General features: G+C 44.3%; 1 protein-coding gene across 1 annotated transcript in view; it reads right to left on the bottom strand.

Moving 5' to 3' along the window:
* LOC124716820 overlaps positions 1-18,522 on the bottom strand; it is a 157,108-nt gene that overhangs the window by 124,394 nt on the left and 14,192 nt on the right. The window contains exons 5-6 of the mRNA XM_047243371.1: positions 10,474-11,037; positions 3,055-4,254 (exon numbers count right to left, since the gene is read on the bottom strand). Of these exons, the coding sequence (XP_047099327.1) occupies positions 3,055-4,254; positions 10,474-11,037 (1,764 nt within the window). The remainder of the gene's footprint in view (positions 1-3,054; positions 4,255-10,473; positions 11,038-18,522) is intronic.

Genomic DNA, 18,522 nt, shown 5'->3' with positions numbered 1-18,522 from the left:
GTTATCTTTTGATGAGCTGGAGCGTGCGCACACACACGCATGCATGTACAAGTATGCTCCTACGTAGTATCACACGCACAAGTATGCCCCTACACAATATGGCTAGACTGGCAGTGCCATTGTTATTTTGCGGCAGATGTACTGGTTGTGGTGGGGGTAGTGTTGGGGGGGGGGGGGGGGGGGGAAGAGAGGGAAGCAGGGAGAGGGACTGTGGGTGGATGGCTTGTGGCTTGGAGGGAATCCTGTTTGCAGCCTAGGAATGCAGGAGGGAGGGGATGCAGGTATAGTTTTAGCAGCAGGTGGGAAGAAGCACACACTTAAGGTGACATGAATTGCAAGGAAGTGATGGGATGGAGGAAGGGGAAAGCTAATGGGAACAGTTGGTTACTTGAGATTGAGGCCAGGATGATTAAGAGAGTGGAACCTGTGTTTTAAGGATAACTCCCACATGTGCAGTTCAGAGAAACTCGTAGTGGAGGGAAGGATCCAGATGGCTCAATCTGTGAAGCAGCCATTGAAATTGAGCATGTTGTGCAACTATGTGGTCAACTTTGTTTTTGAAAACAGTTCAGCAGTGGCCAATCATCCTGCTGTACAGCTGGGTGGTAGTCATACCAACATAAAAGACTGTGCAGTGTTTGCAGCAGAGTTGGTATACGATATGGCTGCTTTCACAGGTGACCTGGCCTCTGTTGTGATAGGGTAAGCCTGTGACAGGACCGGCCTTCTAGAGGGAACCTTCCTAGCCCCCTGAAACTCCCAAGTCTAGTTCAGGTTCACTGATGATATCTTCATGATATGGACTCAGGCCCACGACACCCTATCCACATTAATTTACAACCTCAACACCTTTTCTCCGATCAGCTTCGCCAGGTTCTCCTCCACCCAAGATGCCACCTTCCTGGATATTGCCCTCCACTTCGCTGATGGCTCCACCCACACCTCTGTCCACATTAAACCCACTAACTACCAACATTAGCTGCATTTCGACAGATGCTATCTCCCTACCACATCAAAAAATCCCTCCCGTACAGCCTAGTCACCCGCAGATGATGTATCTGCAGTGATGAAAACTCCCTTGCCCAGTATGCTGAATTTCTCACAAAGGCCTTAACAGACACGCAATACCCTCCAAACCTAGTCCTCACATGCCCCAAAACCCTCCCACCACCCTCTAGAATCTGCTACAAAGGAGTGCCCCCCTTGTCATCTAATATCACCCTGGACTGGAACAACTGAACCATATCCTTCGCCCAGGTTATTATTCACTCCCATCCTGCACTGGTATGACAGACATCCCACCCAAGATTCTTCCTGACCCTCCTAACAACCTGCACAACATTTTAGCCTGTCCCTATGCCACTTCCACTCCCAACCCTTTGCCACATGGAGCATACCCCTGTGGTAGACCAAAGTGCCAGACTTGCCCAATCCATGCACCCAGTACCTTCTACTCCAGTCCTGTCACAGGCTTATTCCATCCCATCAGAGGCTGGGCCACCTATGAGAGCAGCCATGTCATATACCAACTCTGTTGCAAACAGTGCACAGCCTTTTATGTTGGTATAACTACCACCCAGCTGTCCAACAAGATGACTCATCACCAGACTGTTTCCAAGAACAAAGTCAAGGTGCAGCTGTGTACAATATGCTCAATTTCAATGGCTGCTTCACAATCTGAGCCATCTGGATCCCTCCCTCCACCACCATCTCTGAACTACACAGATGGGCGTTATCCTTACAACACGTCCTCCACTCCCATAATCATCTTGTCCTCAATCTTAGGTAATCTACTCTCCCTGCACCGTTTCCCCTTCCTTCATCCTGTAACCCCTTGCCAATTCATGGCCTCACATCACCTTCATAGTGTGTCACTTCCCACCGGCCACTACAACTACACCTGCACCTGCACCCCTACCTCCCTCCCGCATTCCTAGCCAGAAAATTGGCCTCCCTCTGAGCTGCTAGCCACTCACCTCCAGTCCCTCTTCCTGTCTCCCACTTCCTTCACCCTATCAGACACTACCCCCCACCACAACCAACCCACCTGCCATAAAATAACATTCGCACTGCTAGTCTAGCCAGCATCACATGGGGTACAGGTGTGTGTGTGTGTGTGTGTGTGTGTGTGTGTGTGTGTGTGTGTCCATGCACAATAGTGCATGCGCACTCACTGACTTTGGTTCGTAATCAAGCACTAGTTTCTGAAGGACAATATCTTTAACTTTGAATGTTACCTTTACTCAAAAAGCAGATGTATGTATACGGCACCCATACTTGCATGAGAACTATTATTGCAAACCTTTTCAAATACAACAAAAGTTTTTGAGTGATATAATTTATCGCTACAGTATTTCCCCGTGTTTCATAAAAATGCCAATTTTTTAGCAGAGCATCAGAATGTTGCAGTGGCTAGTTCATAGTTTCTCGAGTATCCCTTGCACTAGTGCCATGAGTCGACTGTCGCACGATTGTGTAAGGCCAATACTGTATCGAACACATCGGGAAATCTCAAGCCTACTGAAATAAAGCATTGTCTTCTAAGCCCTACCCTTCCAAATTCTTCAAGATAAATTGTTACAAAAACTCAACAGCCAAAACGTCATCTGTAAATGTAAGATGCCCCTGATATTAATCCACGAAACAATGTAAAAACATTGACCTCAGCAGCAATAGTTTAATCTGCGAACATAGTACGAACCCATATTATTCAAATGACGAATTTGGGAAAAAATCTCATCTTATAATCTGGTACATATGGTATATATCACATGTTCAGTTCAAACTTGGTAAGCATATTACATTCCAATTAAAATAACTCTGTGACTGACAGACATTTGTGGTGGGAAACTGAGTCGCTGATCCATGACATATTGCATGACTGACAGATGGTGTATTGTGACAACTATGTTAAATTTTTCTACTTTTACGTGTGCCTAGAGGCCATACTAGAATTTTGCATCCAGGTAGGCTCTGGCCAGCCATTAATTTTAAGTTCACATTTAAAAAAAGCTTTGAATACATCTACAAAAGATTACTGGAATATTAACTGACCTCTGGAGAAGTACTGGGGGTCCGCCTGACTGCCCGCATAGGTGTGGCAGCTCGGACGAATGGCCGGCCGCGAGCCCTCTTGATGACTGCTGATAGCCCTGTCCTCTTGATTACGCCCGACGGACCTGCTCTCACAAGCCGCTGCCTGCTGAGCCCACCCATCGCGGCGGCTGACACTGAAGACATCCGCTTCCTCTTGGCCACCCTCTCCCCGATCTCTAGGCCACCTGTCTTGCTGGCCTTCTTCTTTCGTGTTAAGCGCGAACCAAGTGGCACGGCAGTACCACCGAGAGGAACTCCCAGACCCTCTGAGACTTCCAGCCGCCGGATGGCCAGCTTCTTTGTCGGCTCCACGTGGCTCCGTGAGAATTTTGGCCGTGGGGTGTCCGGTCGGGGCATGCCTGGCCGTACGCGCCCCTCAGGCGGGAAGCTCGGCTCGCCTGGCTCCCCTTCCGTGTCTGTATCCTGGACGCTCTCCGTCTTCCCACTTCCCGAGATGGCTTTCGTACTGGGGCTGCGCGATTTCACGGGTGAAATCGGTTTCATAGTGCTTGCGAACACGGGAGTGTTTTCCTTCTGTTTGCAGTTCACTGTAGGACTTGCAGTCTTCACATTAGTTGCTGATGACACACTTTTGAGAGGCTGTGGTTTCACTTCCTTTACTGCCACCGGTGTCTTTGGAACATCTTTACCTTCTGTTTTAGCACTTGTTTCCTTTATTGCCATTGGTGACTTTGAAACATTTCTACTTTCTGTTTTAACATTTGCTTCCTTTACTGCCACCACTTTCTTTGGAACACCTTTACTCTCCATTTTAGCACTCGCTTCCTTCACTACCATTGGGGTCTTTGGAACATCTTTACCTTCTGCTTTAACACTTGCTTCTTTTACTGCTACCGTTGTCTTTGAAACACTTTTACCTTCTGCTCTAGCACTTGCTTCCTTTACTGTCACCAGAGTCTTTGAAATGCTTCTACCTTCTGATTTAGCACTTTCTTCCTTTGCTATCACTGGTGTCCTTGAAACATTTTTACCTTCTGTATTAGGAGGCACTTCTTTTACTGTAGTTGGTGTCTTTGGAACATCTTTACTTTCTGTTTTAGAGCTCACTTCCTTTACTGCCACTGGTGTCTTTGAAACATTTTTACCTTCCGTTTTAGCACTTGACTTCTGGTCCACCAAATTTGAAGTTTTCTGCCCCTGCAAAAAGAAAAAAAAATGTCGGTGCCTAATGCATTTCTGTTAACTTCTTGCAATGTGCATCCACAGCCTCTACAAATTCTTTACATGATGTCATGTTTGCACCTTCTGCTGTAATTATTTTTATATTGCTACTGCAATTTCAGCTTATGCATCATAGTCAAGCATCTACAAATACAGAATGAAAGTATGTTCATCAAATTTTCAGTATGTTACATTCACGTACTTACAACACTCAGTGCATATTATGATACAGAAACTTAGCTTATTTTCATCTGCTTATGACATATGACACTATATTCGGGAGTAGCTCCTTGAAGTCACAAAGGATATTTTTGACTCTGAAATAGACAGTTCAAGCAATATGCAGAGCAGGAGTCTGGGAATTCCGAAATTGGCCTCTCAATGTATATTTTCTTTGGTGTAATTTGTTGAGCTTATCACAGGAATTGGCAGCTTTGTCTCAGTTAATACTAGGCAGAGTCCAATCTGCATTTGGATCACACCTCCTTGACTCTTGTGCAAAAAGATCTATGACATTCCTCTGCATCCATTTTCAATAAGCTACCACAAAAATTGGAAAGAAAAAAAAATAAATAATCATGTTACTTATGACATTAGTAACAGCACTGACTAGTACCATCAAGGGTAATGCTGTCTTATAAGGACCTATAGCCATAGCGTAATATGACACAGAATTTTGGAAGAATATGAATGTGACAGAAAATCTCTTGTACACACTGTTGTTCTGCTATTACATCTTTCACAGTACACTGTGTTGTATCTGGGTAAATACTAGAGACTGGCACCTAAGCCGAAACTGCAACTGCATGCTGTCTGCTTCTCCACACAACAGTGAATGGGACATGTGAAATTAACAACACACAAAACCAAACTCTGCAAAGCGAAGACAACACAATGCTGGCAATGGCAATGCACACTGAAGTGTATACTGTGCTTAAGGATGTTAGTGACATGAACCAAGTGAATACAAGCCCAAAGTCATACTCCATCCTGTGACTTCTGCTGGTTCTACTATTATGTGGGCACTCAACCTGACAGGCTTAGATTGGAAGCATTTTGAAATTTAGTTGTGTAAGTTAAAAGAGATACGATACTGCGTGAAGAGTTTGACAGAGCACTGAAAGACCTAAGTCGAAACAAGGCCCCCATGACTAGACAACATTCCATTAGAACTACTGACGGCCTTGGGAGAGCCAGTCCTGACAAAACTCTACCATCTGGTGAGCAAGATGCATGAGACAAGCGAAATACCCTCAGACTTCAAGAAGAATATAATAATTCCAATCCCAAAGAAAACAGGTGTTGACAGACGTGAAAATTACCAAACTATCAGTTTAATAAGCCACGGCTGCAAAATACTAACGCGAATTCTTTACAAACGAATGGAAAAACTGGTAGAAGCCAACCTCGGGGAAGATCAGTTTGGATTCCTTAGAAATGTTGGAACACTTGAGGCAATACTTACCATACGACTTATCTTAGAAAATAGATTAAGGAAGGGCAAACCTACGTTTCTAGCATTTGTAGACTTGGAGGAAGCTTTTGACAATGTTGACTGGAATATTCTCTTTCAAATTCTGAATCTGGCAGGGATAAAACACAGGGAGCGAAAGGGTATTTACAATTTGTACAGAAACCAGATGGCAGTTATAAGAGTCGAGAGGCATGAAAGGGAATCAGTGGTTGGGAAGGGAGTGAGATCCTGTGGCTAAACATGCCTTGGTGCATGGCCAGCACATCTTGGCACAGTGTTACACCGTCCGGGTTATCTGGATACTTCCCACTAACACCAACCTATCCGAACTCCGGAGATGGGAACTTGCTCTTCAATATATCCTCTCTTCCCGTTACCCACCAGGCCTCAATCTCCGCTAATTTCAAGTTGCCGCCACTCATACCTCACCTGTCATTCAACAACATCTTTGCCTCTGCACTTCCGCATCGACTGACATCTCTGCCCAAACTCTTTATCTTTAAATATGTCTGCTTGTGTCTGTATATGTGTGGATGAATGTGTGTGTGTGTGTGTGTGTGTGTGTGTGTGTGCGAGTGTATACCTGTCCTTTTTTCCCCCTAAGGTAAGTCTTTCCGCTCCCGGGATTGGAATGACTCCTTACCCTCTCCCTTAAAACCCACATCCTTTCGTCTTTCCCTCTCCTTCCCTCTTTCCTGGTGAGGCAACAGTTTGTTGCAAAAGCTTGAATTTTGTGTGTTTGTTTGTGTTAGTTTGTGTGTCTATCGACCTGCCAGCACTTCGTTTGGTAAGTCATGGAATCTCTGTTTTTAATATATTTTTCCCATGTGGAATGTTTCTTTATATATATAAAAACAAAGAGATGTGACTTGCCAAACGAAAGCGCTGGCACGTCGATAGACACACAAACAAACACAGACATACACACAAAATTCTAGCTTTCGCAACCAACGGTTGCCTCGTCAGGAAAGAGGGAAGGAGAGGGAAAGACGAGAGGATTTGGGTTTCAAGGGAGAGGGTGAGTAGTCATTCCAATCCCGGGAGCGGAAAGACTTACCTTAGGGGGAAAAAAGGACGGGTATACACTTGTGCGCGCGCGCGCACACACACACACACACACACACACACACACACATACAGACACAAGCAGACATATTTAAAGACAAAGAGTTTGGGCAGAGATGTCAGTCGAGGCGGAAGTGAAGAGGCAAAGATGATGTTGAATGACAGGTGAGGTATGAGTGGCGGCAACTTGAAATTAGCGGAGATTGAGGCCTGGTGGGTAACGGGAAGAGAGGATATATTGAAGAGCAAGTTCCCATCTCTGGAGTTCGGATAGGTTGGTGTTGGTGGGAAGTATCCAGATAACCCGGATGGTGTAACACTGTGCCAAGATGTGCTGGCCGTGCACCAAGGCATGTTTAGCCACAGGGTGATCCTCATTACCGACAAACACTGTCTGCCTGTGTCCATTCATGCGAATGGACAGTTTGTTGCTGGTCATTCCCACATAGAATGCATCACAGTGTAGGCAGGTCAGTTGGTAAATCACGTGGGTGCTTTCACATGTGGCTCTGCCTTTGATCGTGTACACCTTCCGGGTTACAGGACTGGAGTAGGTGGTGGTGGTGGGAGGGTTCATGGGACAGGTTTTACACCGGGGCGGTTACAAGGATAGGAGCCAGAGGGTAGGGAAGGTGGTTTGGGGATTTCATAGGGATGAACTAACAGGTTACAAAGGTTAGGTGGACGGCGGAAAGACACTCTTGGTGAAGTGGGGAGGATTTCATGAAGGATGGATCTCATTTCAGGGCAGGATTTGAGGAAGTCGTATCCCTGCTGGAGAGCCACATTCAGAGTCTGGTCCAGTCCCGGAAAGTATCCTGTCACAAGTGGGGCACTTTTGTGGTTCTTCTGTGGGGGATTCTGGGTTCGAGGGGATGAGGAAGTAGCTCTGGTTATTTGCTTCTGTACCAGGTCGGGAGGATAGTTGCGAGATGCGAAAGCTGTTGTCAGGTTGTTGGTGTAATGGTTCAGGGATTCCGGACTGGAGTAGATTCATTTGCCACAAAGACCTAGGCTGTAGGGAAGGGACCGTTTGATGTGGAATGGGTGGCAGCTGTCATAATGGAGCTTGTTGGTGGGTTTGATGTGGACGGACGTGTGAAGCTGGCCATTGGACAGATGGAGGTCAACGTCAAGGAAAGTGGCGTGGGATTTGGAGTACGACCAGGTGAATCTGATGGAACCAAAGGAGTTGAGGTTGGAGAGGAAATTCTGGAGTTGTTCTTCACTGTGAGTCCAGATCATGATGTCATCAATAAATCTGTACCAAACTTTGGGTTGGCAGGCCTGGGTAACCAAGAAGGCTTCCTCTAGGCGACCCATGAATAGGTTGGCGTACGAGGGGGCCATCCTGGTACCCATGGCTGTTCCCTTTAATTGTTGGTATGTCTGGCCTTCAAAAGTGAAGAAGTTGTGGGTCAGGATGAAGCTGGCTAAGGTAATGAGGAAAGAGGTTTTAGGTAGGGTGGCAGGTGATCGGCATGAGAGGAAATGCTCCATCGCAGCGAGGCCCTGGACGTGCGGAATATTTGTGTATAAGGAAGTGGCATCAATGGTTACAAGGATGGTTTCCAGGGGTAACAGATTGGGTAAGGATTCCAGGCGTTCGAGAAAGTGGTTGGTATCTTTGATGAAGGATGGGAGACTGCATGTAATGGGTTGAAGGTGTTGATCTACGTAGGCAGAGATACGTTCTGTGGGGGCTTGGTAACCAGCTACAATGGGGCGGCCGGGATGATTGGGTTTGTGAATTTTAGGAAGAAGGTAGAAGGTAGGGGTGCGGGGTGTCGGTGGGGTCATGAGGTTGATGGAGTCAGGTGAAAGGTTTTGCAGGGGGCCTATGGTTCTGAGGATTCCTTGAAGCTCCGCCTGGACATCGGGAATGGGGTTACCTTGGCAAACTTTGTATGTGGTGTTGTCTGAAAGCCGACGCAGTCCCTCAGCCACATACTCCCGACGATCAAGTACCACGGTCGTGGAACCCTTGTCCGCCGGAAGAATGACGATGGACCGGTCAGCCTTCAGATCACGGATAGCCTGGGCTTCAGCAGTGGTGATGTTGGGAGTAGGATTAAGGTTTTTTAAGAAGGATTGAGATGCAAGGCTGGAAGTCAGAAATTCCTGGAAGGTTTGGAGAGGGTGATTTTGAAGAAGAGGAGGTGGGTCCCGCTGTGACGGAGGACGGAACTGTTCCAGGCAGGGTTCAATTTGGATAGTGTCCTGGGGAGTTGGATCATTAGGAGTAGGATTAGGATCATTTTTCTTTGTGGCAAAGTGATATTTCCAGCAGAGAGTACGAGAGTAGGACAGTAAATCTTTGACGAGGGCTGTTTCGTTGAATCTGGGAGTGGGGCTGAAGGTGAGGCCTTTGGTTAGGACAGAGGTTTCGGGTTGGGAGAGAGGTTTGGAGGAAAGGTTAACTACTGAATTAGGGTGTTGTGGTTCCAGATTGTGTTGATTGGAATTTTGAGGTTTTGGAGGGAGTGGAGCTGGAAGTGGGAGATTGAGTAGATGGGAGAGACTGGGTTTGTGTGCAATGAGAGGAGGTTGAGGTTTGCTGGAAAAGTTGTGGAGGGTGAGTGAGTTGCCTTTCCTAGTTACAAAGCACTATGTTACAAGAAGTGGAATTAGTTCTGGTCTATGAAGACCATTTTCAAGACATGCTAAAAAACACCTTTTCCATCACATCCTGCCAACATATTTATTTATTTTATTTTATGCATCTAGTTTTATAGGACCAAACTGAGCAAATCTCCAAAGTCATGGAATGAGGTACATGAGATTAACATCTGACAAGTAATAACTGAGCAAATAAAATATGTAACACGAATCCTATGCAGACAAGCTGAGAGTATATAACAGCAGAATAAACAATATAACCCAGGAATTCGCTTAATTTTTTCCCAGGAACCCCTAACAGAATAAAAGGAGAGTGCCATAAGGAAATTTTTCAGTTTGAGGATTACTGCTAAGATTTTTTTAAAAAATTATTGCAGTAGCTAATTGAAAACGGATGCAGGAGAATACTGCACACCTTTCTGCACAACAGTCAAGGAGGTTTGATCCAAATGCAGATTAGATTTCTCCCTAATATTACATGAGTGAAAGCTGTTAATTCTTTGAATAAGCTCATATTATTCATACCGCATTAAAGAAAATCTATATTGAGAGGTTGATGTCAGAAGTCTCAGACTGCTGATTACGAGTCAACAAGAGGTTCATGAACTTCCACCACATGTTGCGTTTATGCCAGGTATCACATATGTAAGAAGGTACAGTCAGAAAATAATAACCCATGAAAGATTTTTTTGTTTCACGTAAAATTTTAAGTACCACATACAACAAAATTGAGCATTTGTATAGGTGCAACACACCTGTTCAGATTTGTTGTATGTGGTACTTACAACAGTACACAAAACAATGAATATTTTCTGGCTTATTATTTTCTGACTGCCCTATACTTAGATACATTGGATGGATGTGGTAGAAAAAGTGTTTTTACTCATGTCAGAGATGGTCATCACAGACTGAAAATAATTTCCTGTTGTACAAGATTATGGTTCGCAACTGGAATAAGACGTAAACACTTTCCTAGATCTCTGTGATATTTGCTGTGATTATGTCACAACTCATCAAATTGACAGTGTACTACTTACCTCACTTACAGTCTTTTTGGCAATTGTGCCACGGGACACAGGAGAAATGTTTTTATTGGGAGAGTCCTCCTTCACTTTGACATTGTCGGTACACAGGTTGGAATTTGTGTCCACCGGCTTGTTGCAGCTGCAGCCGCCAGCCTTTGCTTGCAGCTGCGTGGCAGCGGCCTCGGCCGCTTTGCGCTCGGCCCGCATCTCACTGAACTTCTGCAGGATGGCGGTGGCCTTGCTGCGCTTGATCAGTGCCGTGATCTTGCTCGAGATGGCGCGCCCCAGCACAGGGTCTGGCCCGTCCACCTCCACCCCGTCAGTACCTTCGGTGCCGCCCGGGCTGCTGGCGGAGCCGCCTCCCACACTGTCGCTGTTGCGCCGCAGAAACTGGGATGGGGAATCGAACGATATCAGGGGTTGTGTCTTGGGCAGTTCAGTCAAGAGGAGGCGCGGCCGACTCTGCTGCGGCGGCTCCGAGTTTGGAGCACTTTTCACCACTGGTGTTCCCGGCGGAGTCTGCGATGGTGTGGTATTTGCAGAAGTCGGTACGCTGGCACTTGATGTAGGACCGACCTAGAACAGTAGAAGTACAGTTTGCTTTTACTTCGATAATAACATAAGAAAAAATGAAATTAAAAGTTCTCTGGAAGAAAGGAAAACTTTGAGTGGCATTGTAACTCTGTCAGAGACAGTAAAAGACTTGGGAGAGGGAAGCTGAGGGGCACTACAGATGATTGACAAACAGAGTAATTAATGGTAAGAAGTAAAGCTGTCAACAAACCAAACCTTGATACCATATTGAACACATGTTCAATACGGTATGTTTACGACAACTTCACACACACACACACACACACACACACACACACACACACACACACACACAGAGAGAGAGAGAGAGAGAGAGAGAGAGAGAGAGAGAGAGAGAGAGAGAGAGAGATGTCAAGCTAGAAAGCAGCAAGTTGGAAAGCTGGAGCACTCTTACGAGGACACAGGCAGCCAACAATGTGGTGGATCCTCTCACCTCAAGATGAGGCCATGAATTTACCATTTATTGTCAAAAAATAGTCGGCAAAGGACATGCACAACTCACATGCACTAGTGCGTGATGAAGGATTCCTCGAAAAAGCTGACGTTTTCCAAAATGTCTATTTTTAAATGTGCCTTTCTGTCACTACAACCTCTATGTAACGAGCAGCAGTCTAACATAAATTATATTTTTAGGTATTCAGATTACTGATAGCAAATGTAAAATCAAATGAAACTACTAAACAGAGGAAACATGACAGAGGAACTGATAAAATACCTGCACAAATTGATAGAGATCAGGCAAAAGCAACTTGCTCCCTTTCTAGCAGCAGTGCTAGACCAACAAAAAGTTTCAAGCATTTTGAGAAAGGAACTAATCACTACAATTTTCAAGGAAAGCACTCAGACAACGCACATAACTAAAGACCTATAGAATTACAGCAATCTGGTGTAGAATTATGGAAGACAGTTTATTCTCACAGAGAACAACCTTTTAAGAGCATTAAAATCTTCTCTGTTGGAATAAACATGGGTTTTACAGATGCTGTCACCTGGATCAATATCATTTCCCTCGGCCTCAGGAGCGAGTTCAGTAGAGTCTTCTACGTTACCTAGTGAACAAAGCAAAAGCTTATGGAACCTAAGATCAGCTTTGCCACTGGACTGAATACTCCCTAAACAGCAGATCATTGCATGTCGCTTTAGTAGGGAGAAATTGTCAGAAGTGAAAGTAACTGTGGATGTGCCTTAAGGGAGCGCTATGGGCACATTCCGATCCATTAAATGTTTAAATGAGCTGGCAGATAATGCCGAAAGATTCATGAAGCTGTTCACAGTTGATGCTGCTGTGTATAGTGAAACTGAAGCACCAGAAAAATGGAAAAATGTTCTAGTATGTGTGAAGACCTGCTGAGGACTGACAATTGATGCAGGGACTCTGAAGTACTGCAATGTGCAATGATCAAACAAAATTAGTAGTAGAACAGTCAGATTACTGACAAATCATTGGGAGAATCCTAAGGAAAGTTAACTCATCCACAATAGTGGGAGCATACAAAAACTTTATTTGGTAAATTCTACGAGTGTTGGATTGGAGTGTGGGATCCTTCTGAGGTAGGATTAATTGAGGAAGCACGGAAGATCTAAGTAAATGGTGTTTCATCAAGGAGATAGTTAAAATGAGAGCTGCACACAACAGAGATGTTAATGTTAAAATCCTGACAGTCTGCTCCAAAAAAGGAGTCTCTGAACGTATTACATCCTCTCATACAAACCTCATGAACAGACTGAAGCTATGAAATCAGAGAAATTCAAGATTATATAGAGGATTATCAATGGTCATTCTTCTGACACACCAAAGTGAACTGAATAGTCAAGTGATGAAATTATAGCATTACATGAGGTACCCTCTGTCACACACCTTGAGATTCTTCGAGGACTACAAACCTACATTGCCCAATTATATAGAGCAGAGTCCACCACCCAGTACTTACAGAAATACAGGACGCATTCACAAAGAAATGAGCCAGAAGCTCTAAAATGAAAACCGCTGAAAGGATTGTGATGTCACTGCCTACGAAAGAAAGTGCAGTCCCTGTAAAAGTGTTGATATCTCAAAGTTGCTGGTAGAGGGATACGGTCATACACCCACATAATGACAGAGCGAGCATGTGAACTTGTCAACTGTCCACTGAATTCAAGCTATGTTGGAAACAGTGAAATGGAGGCTTCAGCACAAGTACAATGAGATTTAGTGCATTTGCTGACAGTGGAAGGTGAGCAGAAAATGAAAATTTGTTAAAGAATGGCACAAATGTACAGAGAATACTGCAAGTCCACCGCACGTGTCAAGGTGTGGCGCAACTGATTCATGGAAGGACGGTTGTCATTTGCTGATGATGCACAATGTGGAATGCCACACTGCATTACCGGTGTCATTATCCAGCAGGTGGATGCCATCATTATTAAGGACTGGTGAGTTCCGGTAGCAGAGCCTATTTATGCAGAGGCTGAACTAAGTGTCAGAAGTGTTAACACCAGAAAGTGTGCAAAGCATGTTCCCAATGGCTGCCTCAGTCTTCAGCCAGCACAGGAATGAGACTCTCGTCAACAAAATGCCTCTGCCTCTGTAGCACTGTAACGGAAAGGAATGAGTTCTTATCACGAGTAGTCACTGGAGATGACACACGGTGTCGTCACTTCGAACCTGAGTCATGACACCTTAGTCTTCAATGGAAGCGTGCGAGGTCACCACCACCCAAAACTATGGAAGCATGCAAGATCACTGCCACCCAAAAATCTAAGGGAATCTACATAACTGTGGGAAAGGTTAGGCTCACCTCGTGCTCTAATAAAAATACCACCTTCTTATTGAATCAATGGTGAATGTGCAGTGATACAGATCTTGACCATCCTTCATATAGCAATCAACTCTAAATGACCAGAGCACCTGGTCATTTTGCTCCATGACAATGCAAGGCCCCAGACAGAAAATGCAGTAACGAAGCTCTTGCAGACATTCAAACGGGAGGTCATCAGTCACCCTCCACACAGTTCAGACCTGTCTGCCTGTAATTATGCTACTTCAGTGAGCTAAAGAAGGCTCTAAGAGGCAAAACAATTCACACTGGATGAGGATATCAAGCAGTACATTCAGAACTGCTTCACAATGCAGCCCCAGGAATTTTACAAGACAGCCATCCACAACCTCGTGTCACAGTGGGTCAAGTGTCTCACCTGTGCTGGGCCATACTTTTGATAAAGGTGCAAGTTTCTGTTTACTGGTCTCCAGTTCTTTTTTCTTAATGGCCCTCAGATAACGGAACGGTATAGAGTACACGCTGGATAGATTTGATTTGTGAGTAATCAACAGCAGTCTATTTATCAAGAACTCGCCAGCCATCATACCCACCAGAACTGGGAAACACTGACAGACTGTGCATTTAATAGAATATATGCAAGGGCTCTGGAAAACAAAGGAACATCAAAGGGCACAGTAGCTGCCGCAGGTTGAACTCTGCTGTAAACAGCGGTGTGAGACCATCAGTAGTTCATAGTCTGGTCAGAGTCGAGGCAGTGAGTACACACAACAGCACAACTTACAGCACCAAATGATGACTATTCAATTTGCTCTTCAAAATGCCGCCCACAAAATGGAAACAACAACTCTGCTGCATACCAGGGAGCACACCATTAACAGCACAACTGTCCCCAGTTTTTGGAGACAAAAATAAGGAAAGGAGTGAAGCAGGTTTGCTTACTATCAACACTGACTGATATTTGCTCTGTATGTAAAGGAAGCAATGAGGGACGGAAAGAGTTATACCACTGTGTGAGTGTTGGAACTTGCAGACAGAAAATCAGCATGCAACGTTTCGCAAGTGACAAGTCAGCAGTCATAGAAAGTGAACAAGAATCACGCCATATGTCTACTGAACTGGACCACATGTTAGCTGATGGCTGTAATATGCATTCAAACAGAAAGAAAACTACAGTAATGTGGTGTGAAACAGGCGGACATGACAGATGGCGAGATATTAAACTACGTCTGCATCAGGGTAACAAAGTGACTGACAGCTAGTTGTCTACAGAACAACTTCCACAGTAATAGTCAATCAGAGCATGTCTCTGGTCATACCTTTTGTCCTGTGCACAGTTGTTCTGCTGGTTGCCATCCAGATGCGGATGACAATTGCGGCGTGTAACGTAACAGTTGTAATTTGTTATTATACTGCTCTGCAAAACTTATGGATGAGAAAAATAATGTAAGATAATACATCAAATAATTGGTGGAAACAAATGAAAGTGTGGGAGCATGTTGCCAGAGGTCTCCCAAACATGCACAGAAAGCTGGAGGTCATTTGGCTTGAGGTCAGGTGATACAGCACCAAATGAGGCTGACTCCAAAACACAAGGCAGCTGAAGGAATGGGAAAAGAAAGTTTGTGTCCTTCAGTGAACAGTTATGCTGCCTTATGATTACAACATTGCCTGGAGACAATATTTGTATGGTTTCACATGGAGACGAATCGTGGGGAAATGGGAAGAACGATGTATTGTGACAAGTGAAGCCCAGAAGTTTGTTATTGCTTACAGCACTGTTTCACGTGTACGTGGAGCATTCTGAGCTGTGGGCACTTCTGCCTGAAGGAGAGATGGTAATCAATCACTGTCAACTACAGCAGCAGATAACCACTAAACTGTGAAACATAAAAGAAGTGAACCATATCAAACAGAATGTACAGGGTTATTCTAAACAAGCTTTATACCAATGAAAGGAAGTAGCTTCAAAGTTTTTGATGGGCAGATGGTAATGGCTTCAGACACAGCCAGTAGTGTTTGCGCACCAGTAGGGCCATCATTCCGTTTCACTGTCAGTTGTGTGTGAGATGGTGACTGGACCACAAGGTTTTCTGCAAGGTTTGTGAAAAGCAAGTCGCAAATTGCAGTGTAGCAGACATTTTGTACCAAGTTCCGTATTCAACCACCAACTTGCAAAAGCACTAGCCGTCGGTTTAAGCAATTTAAACAGACTGGGAGTGCATGCAAAGGATAAAGCACAAGCTGACCGTGTGTGTCAGAGGACAATGTCAGACAGATTCAAGAAAGTTGTTTGTGCAGTTCCAGCAAGTCTACAACAGAGCCAGTTTGCACAGGCTCCCAAAACTACGACAAAGAGAAGCATCTTGGATTTTGTGGTTATGTGTGGGCAAAAATGGAGGATGACGCATTTCTACAGTGTGTAATTTTTAGCAATGAAGCGACATTCCACCTTTGTGGAAAAGTCAACAGACACAATATTCGCATATGGGGTTTGGACAATCCACATTCACCATTGTAACACAAAAGAGACTCACCGAAGATCAACGTGTTCTGTGCCATATTCCATACAAAGTTTTATGGGCCATTTTTCTTTGCAGAATGAACTGTAATGGGAATCATGTGTCTGGAAATGTTGGAACAATATTCCCTCAAGTTATGGAAGATTGCCAGGAGTTCATTTTCCAACAAGATGGAGCTCCACCATCTTGGCACCGTGATGGACGAGGCTTCTTGAATGACTCCCTTCCTCAGTGCTGGATTGGTCGCAGGGGACTTGAGAACCTGGCTTTGCACTTCTGGCCACCGAGATCTCCCGATCTCACACTCTGCGACTATTTCTTATAGGGCTATGTGAAGGAAGCTGTTTATGTCCCACCTCTACTAACCACTCCGAATGATTCATGGATCAGATCACTGCTGCTGTGCACTTGGTAACAGCAGATATGCTTTTGCGTGTGTGGGGCGAGTTTGGCTACTGCGTCAATGTTTACCGTGCAGCCAATGGTGGCCACACTGTACATTTATAACACTTATCACATTTCTAATTATTAAATAATGATTAAAAATTAATTACAAATTATTAAATTGACATCAAACATTATGAAAAAAACTTTAAAACTACTTCTTTTTGTTTGTAAAAGCTAGTTCATTTTGGATTTGAACTTGGATAAATGCAAAGTTTTGAAAATGGGTCCCATCATTTAGAATATTTGTCTACAATTACAGCCACATTTAACAGCACTTCAAAGAACACAATCTCACGCTCCACAGTGACTTCATGGCAGTGGTCTCACCAGTATGTTGAGTTCCGCTGACACCCACACATTGGTGTCACGGTTTGCCATGGTGCTAAGATCATAAGGACTGGACTAACGAGGAGAGGGGTTGCATGCTCTTCTCAAATGAGAGCATATTCAGCCTTGAGTAGTGATTCTGGACATACTATCATATAGTGAGAGGTGGGAGAAATAATGCTCCCATGAGCATTATCAAACATGATCGTTTTGGTGGTCCAGATGTTATGGTGTGTAGAAGTATATTGTTGTAAGGGAGTACTGACCCCCAAATCTTTGAACACAGTACATTAAGTGGTCGATGTTATTGTACTCCTTCCTCCTGTGTCTCTTTTCAGGGGTGCATTGTGTCCTGACTTCATTTCTTGGATGACACTGTGCTACCACATCAAACAGTACAGGTGGAGGAACTCTTGGAATGAGAGGATATTCAGTGAATGTACTGGTCTGCTTGTTCTGCCCTCCCCCAGGTTAAAGTCCACTGAGCATGTGTGGGATGCATTGGGGTGACGTATTGCAGGAGCAAGAAAATTCCCCACCGCAAGAACTCGTTACCAACCTTGTGGCCAGCATGGAACCACATCGCAAAGCAAGCACTGCTGTATGTGGTGCTCACACACCCTATTAAGAAACATATCCCAACTTTCGTAATGCCTAGGGGACCATCATAAATCGTGGTGACTTCAGTGTAACTGTCGTCTTTGAATATAGTGTCATTACTGTGCATCTCATGATGTATTTCTTTTGGTTACTTTCCTGTACGAAACTGTAGCAGTTCTTTTATGTATAGTCCAAGTTTCATCGAGATATGTTACTTGACTGTGACTCTTCCTGAAAGTTACTTCTGTCTTTTAAGTTCCCGACCTAGTGTACATGCTTTGTCTCTCTGTATGGAAGGTCTCTTTTATGGAATATGAGAAACTAACTGTGAAACAAGTTAGGAACAATGCTGTGATGTTCAACTTTGGGGAGGCATTCGATACAGTTCTGTGCTGCTGCCTAATGAACAAAATATGAGTGTACAGAGTATCACACCAGCTGTGAGATGGAACTGAAGTGTTTCTAGCAAATATAACACAACATTTTATACCAAACAGAAAGAAATCTTCAGGTTTAAAAGTAACTTTGGACGTACTCCAACAGTGCGTTATAGGACCAATACTGTTCACCATATACTGTGTATTAATGACCTAGTGGATTTCTGAAGTTCCCAAGGATTTTTGAGGATGATGCTGTTGTACACAGAGGAGTAGCAAAGTTCAAAAATTATTGTTAAATGCAGGAAGACCTGCAAATTGTAAGCATACTAATTTAATGTACTGCACATAAACAGGCAAAAAGACCCATTATCGTGAGATTACACAACTGCAAAACAATAAAAAAAAATGTGTGAAATATTATGGGACTCATCAGTC

The sequence above is a fragment of the Schistocerca piceifrons genome, chromosome 9 (genome assembly GCF_021461385.2).
Source record: "Schistocerca piceifrons isolate TAMUIC-IGC-003096 chromosome 9, iqSchPice1.1, whole genome shotgun sequence".
Lineage (NCBI taxonomy): Eukaryota > Metazoa > Arthropoda > Insecta > Orthoptera > Acrididae > Schistocerca > Schistocerca piceifrons.
Note: the sequence above shows the minus strand (reverse complement) of the source record. Positions and strands in the feature narration are given on the sequence as shown.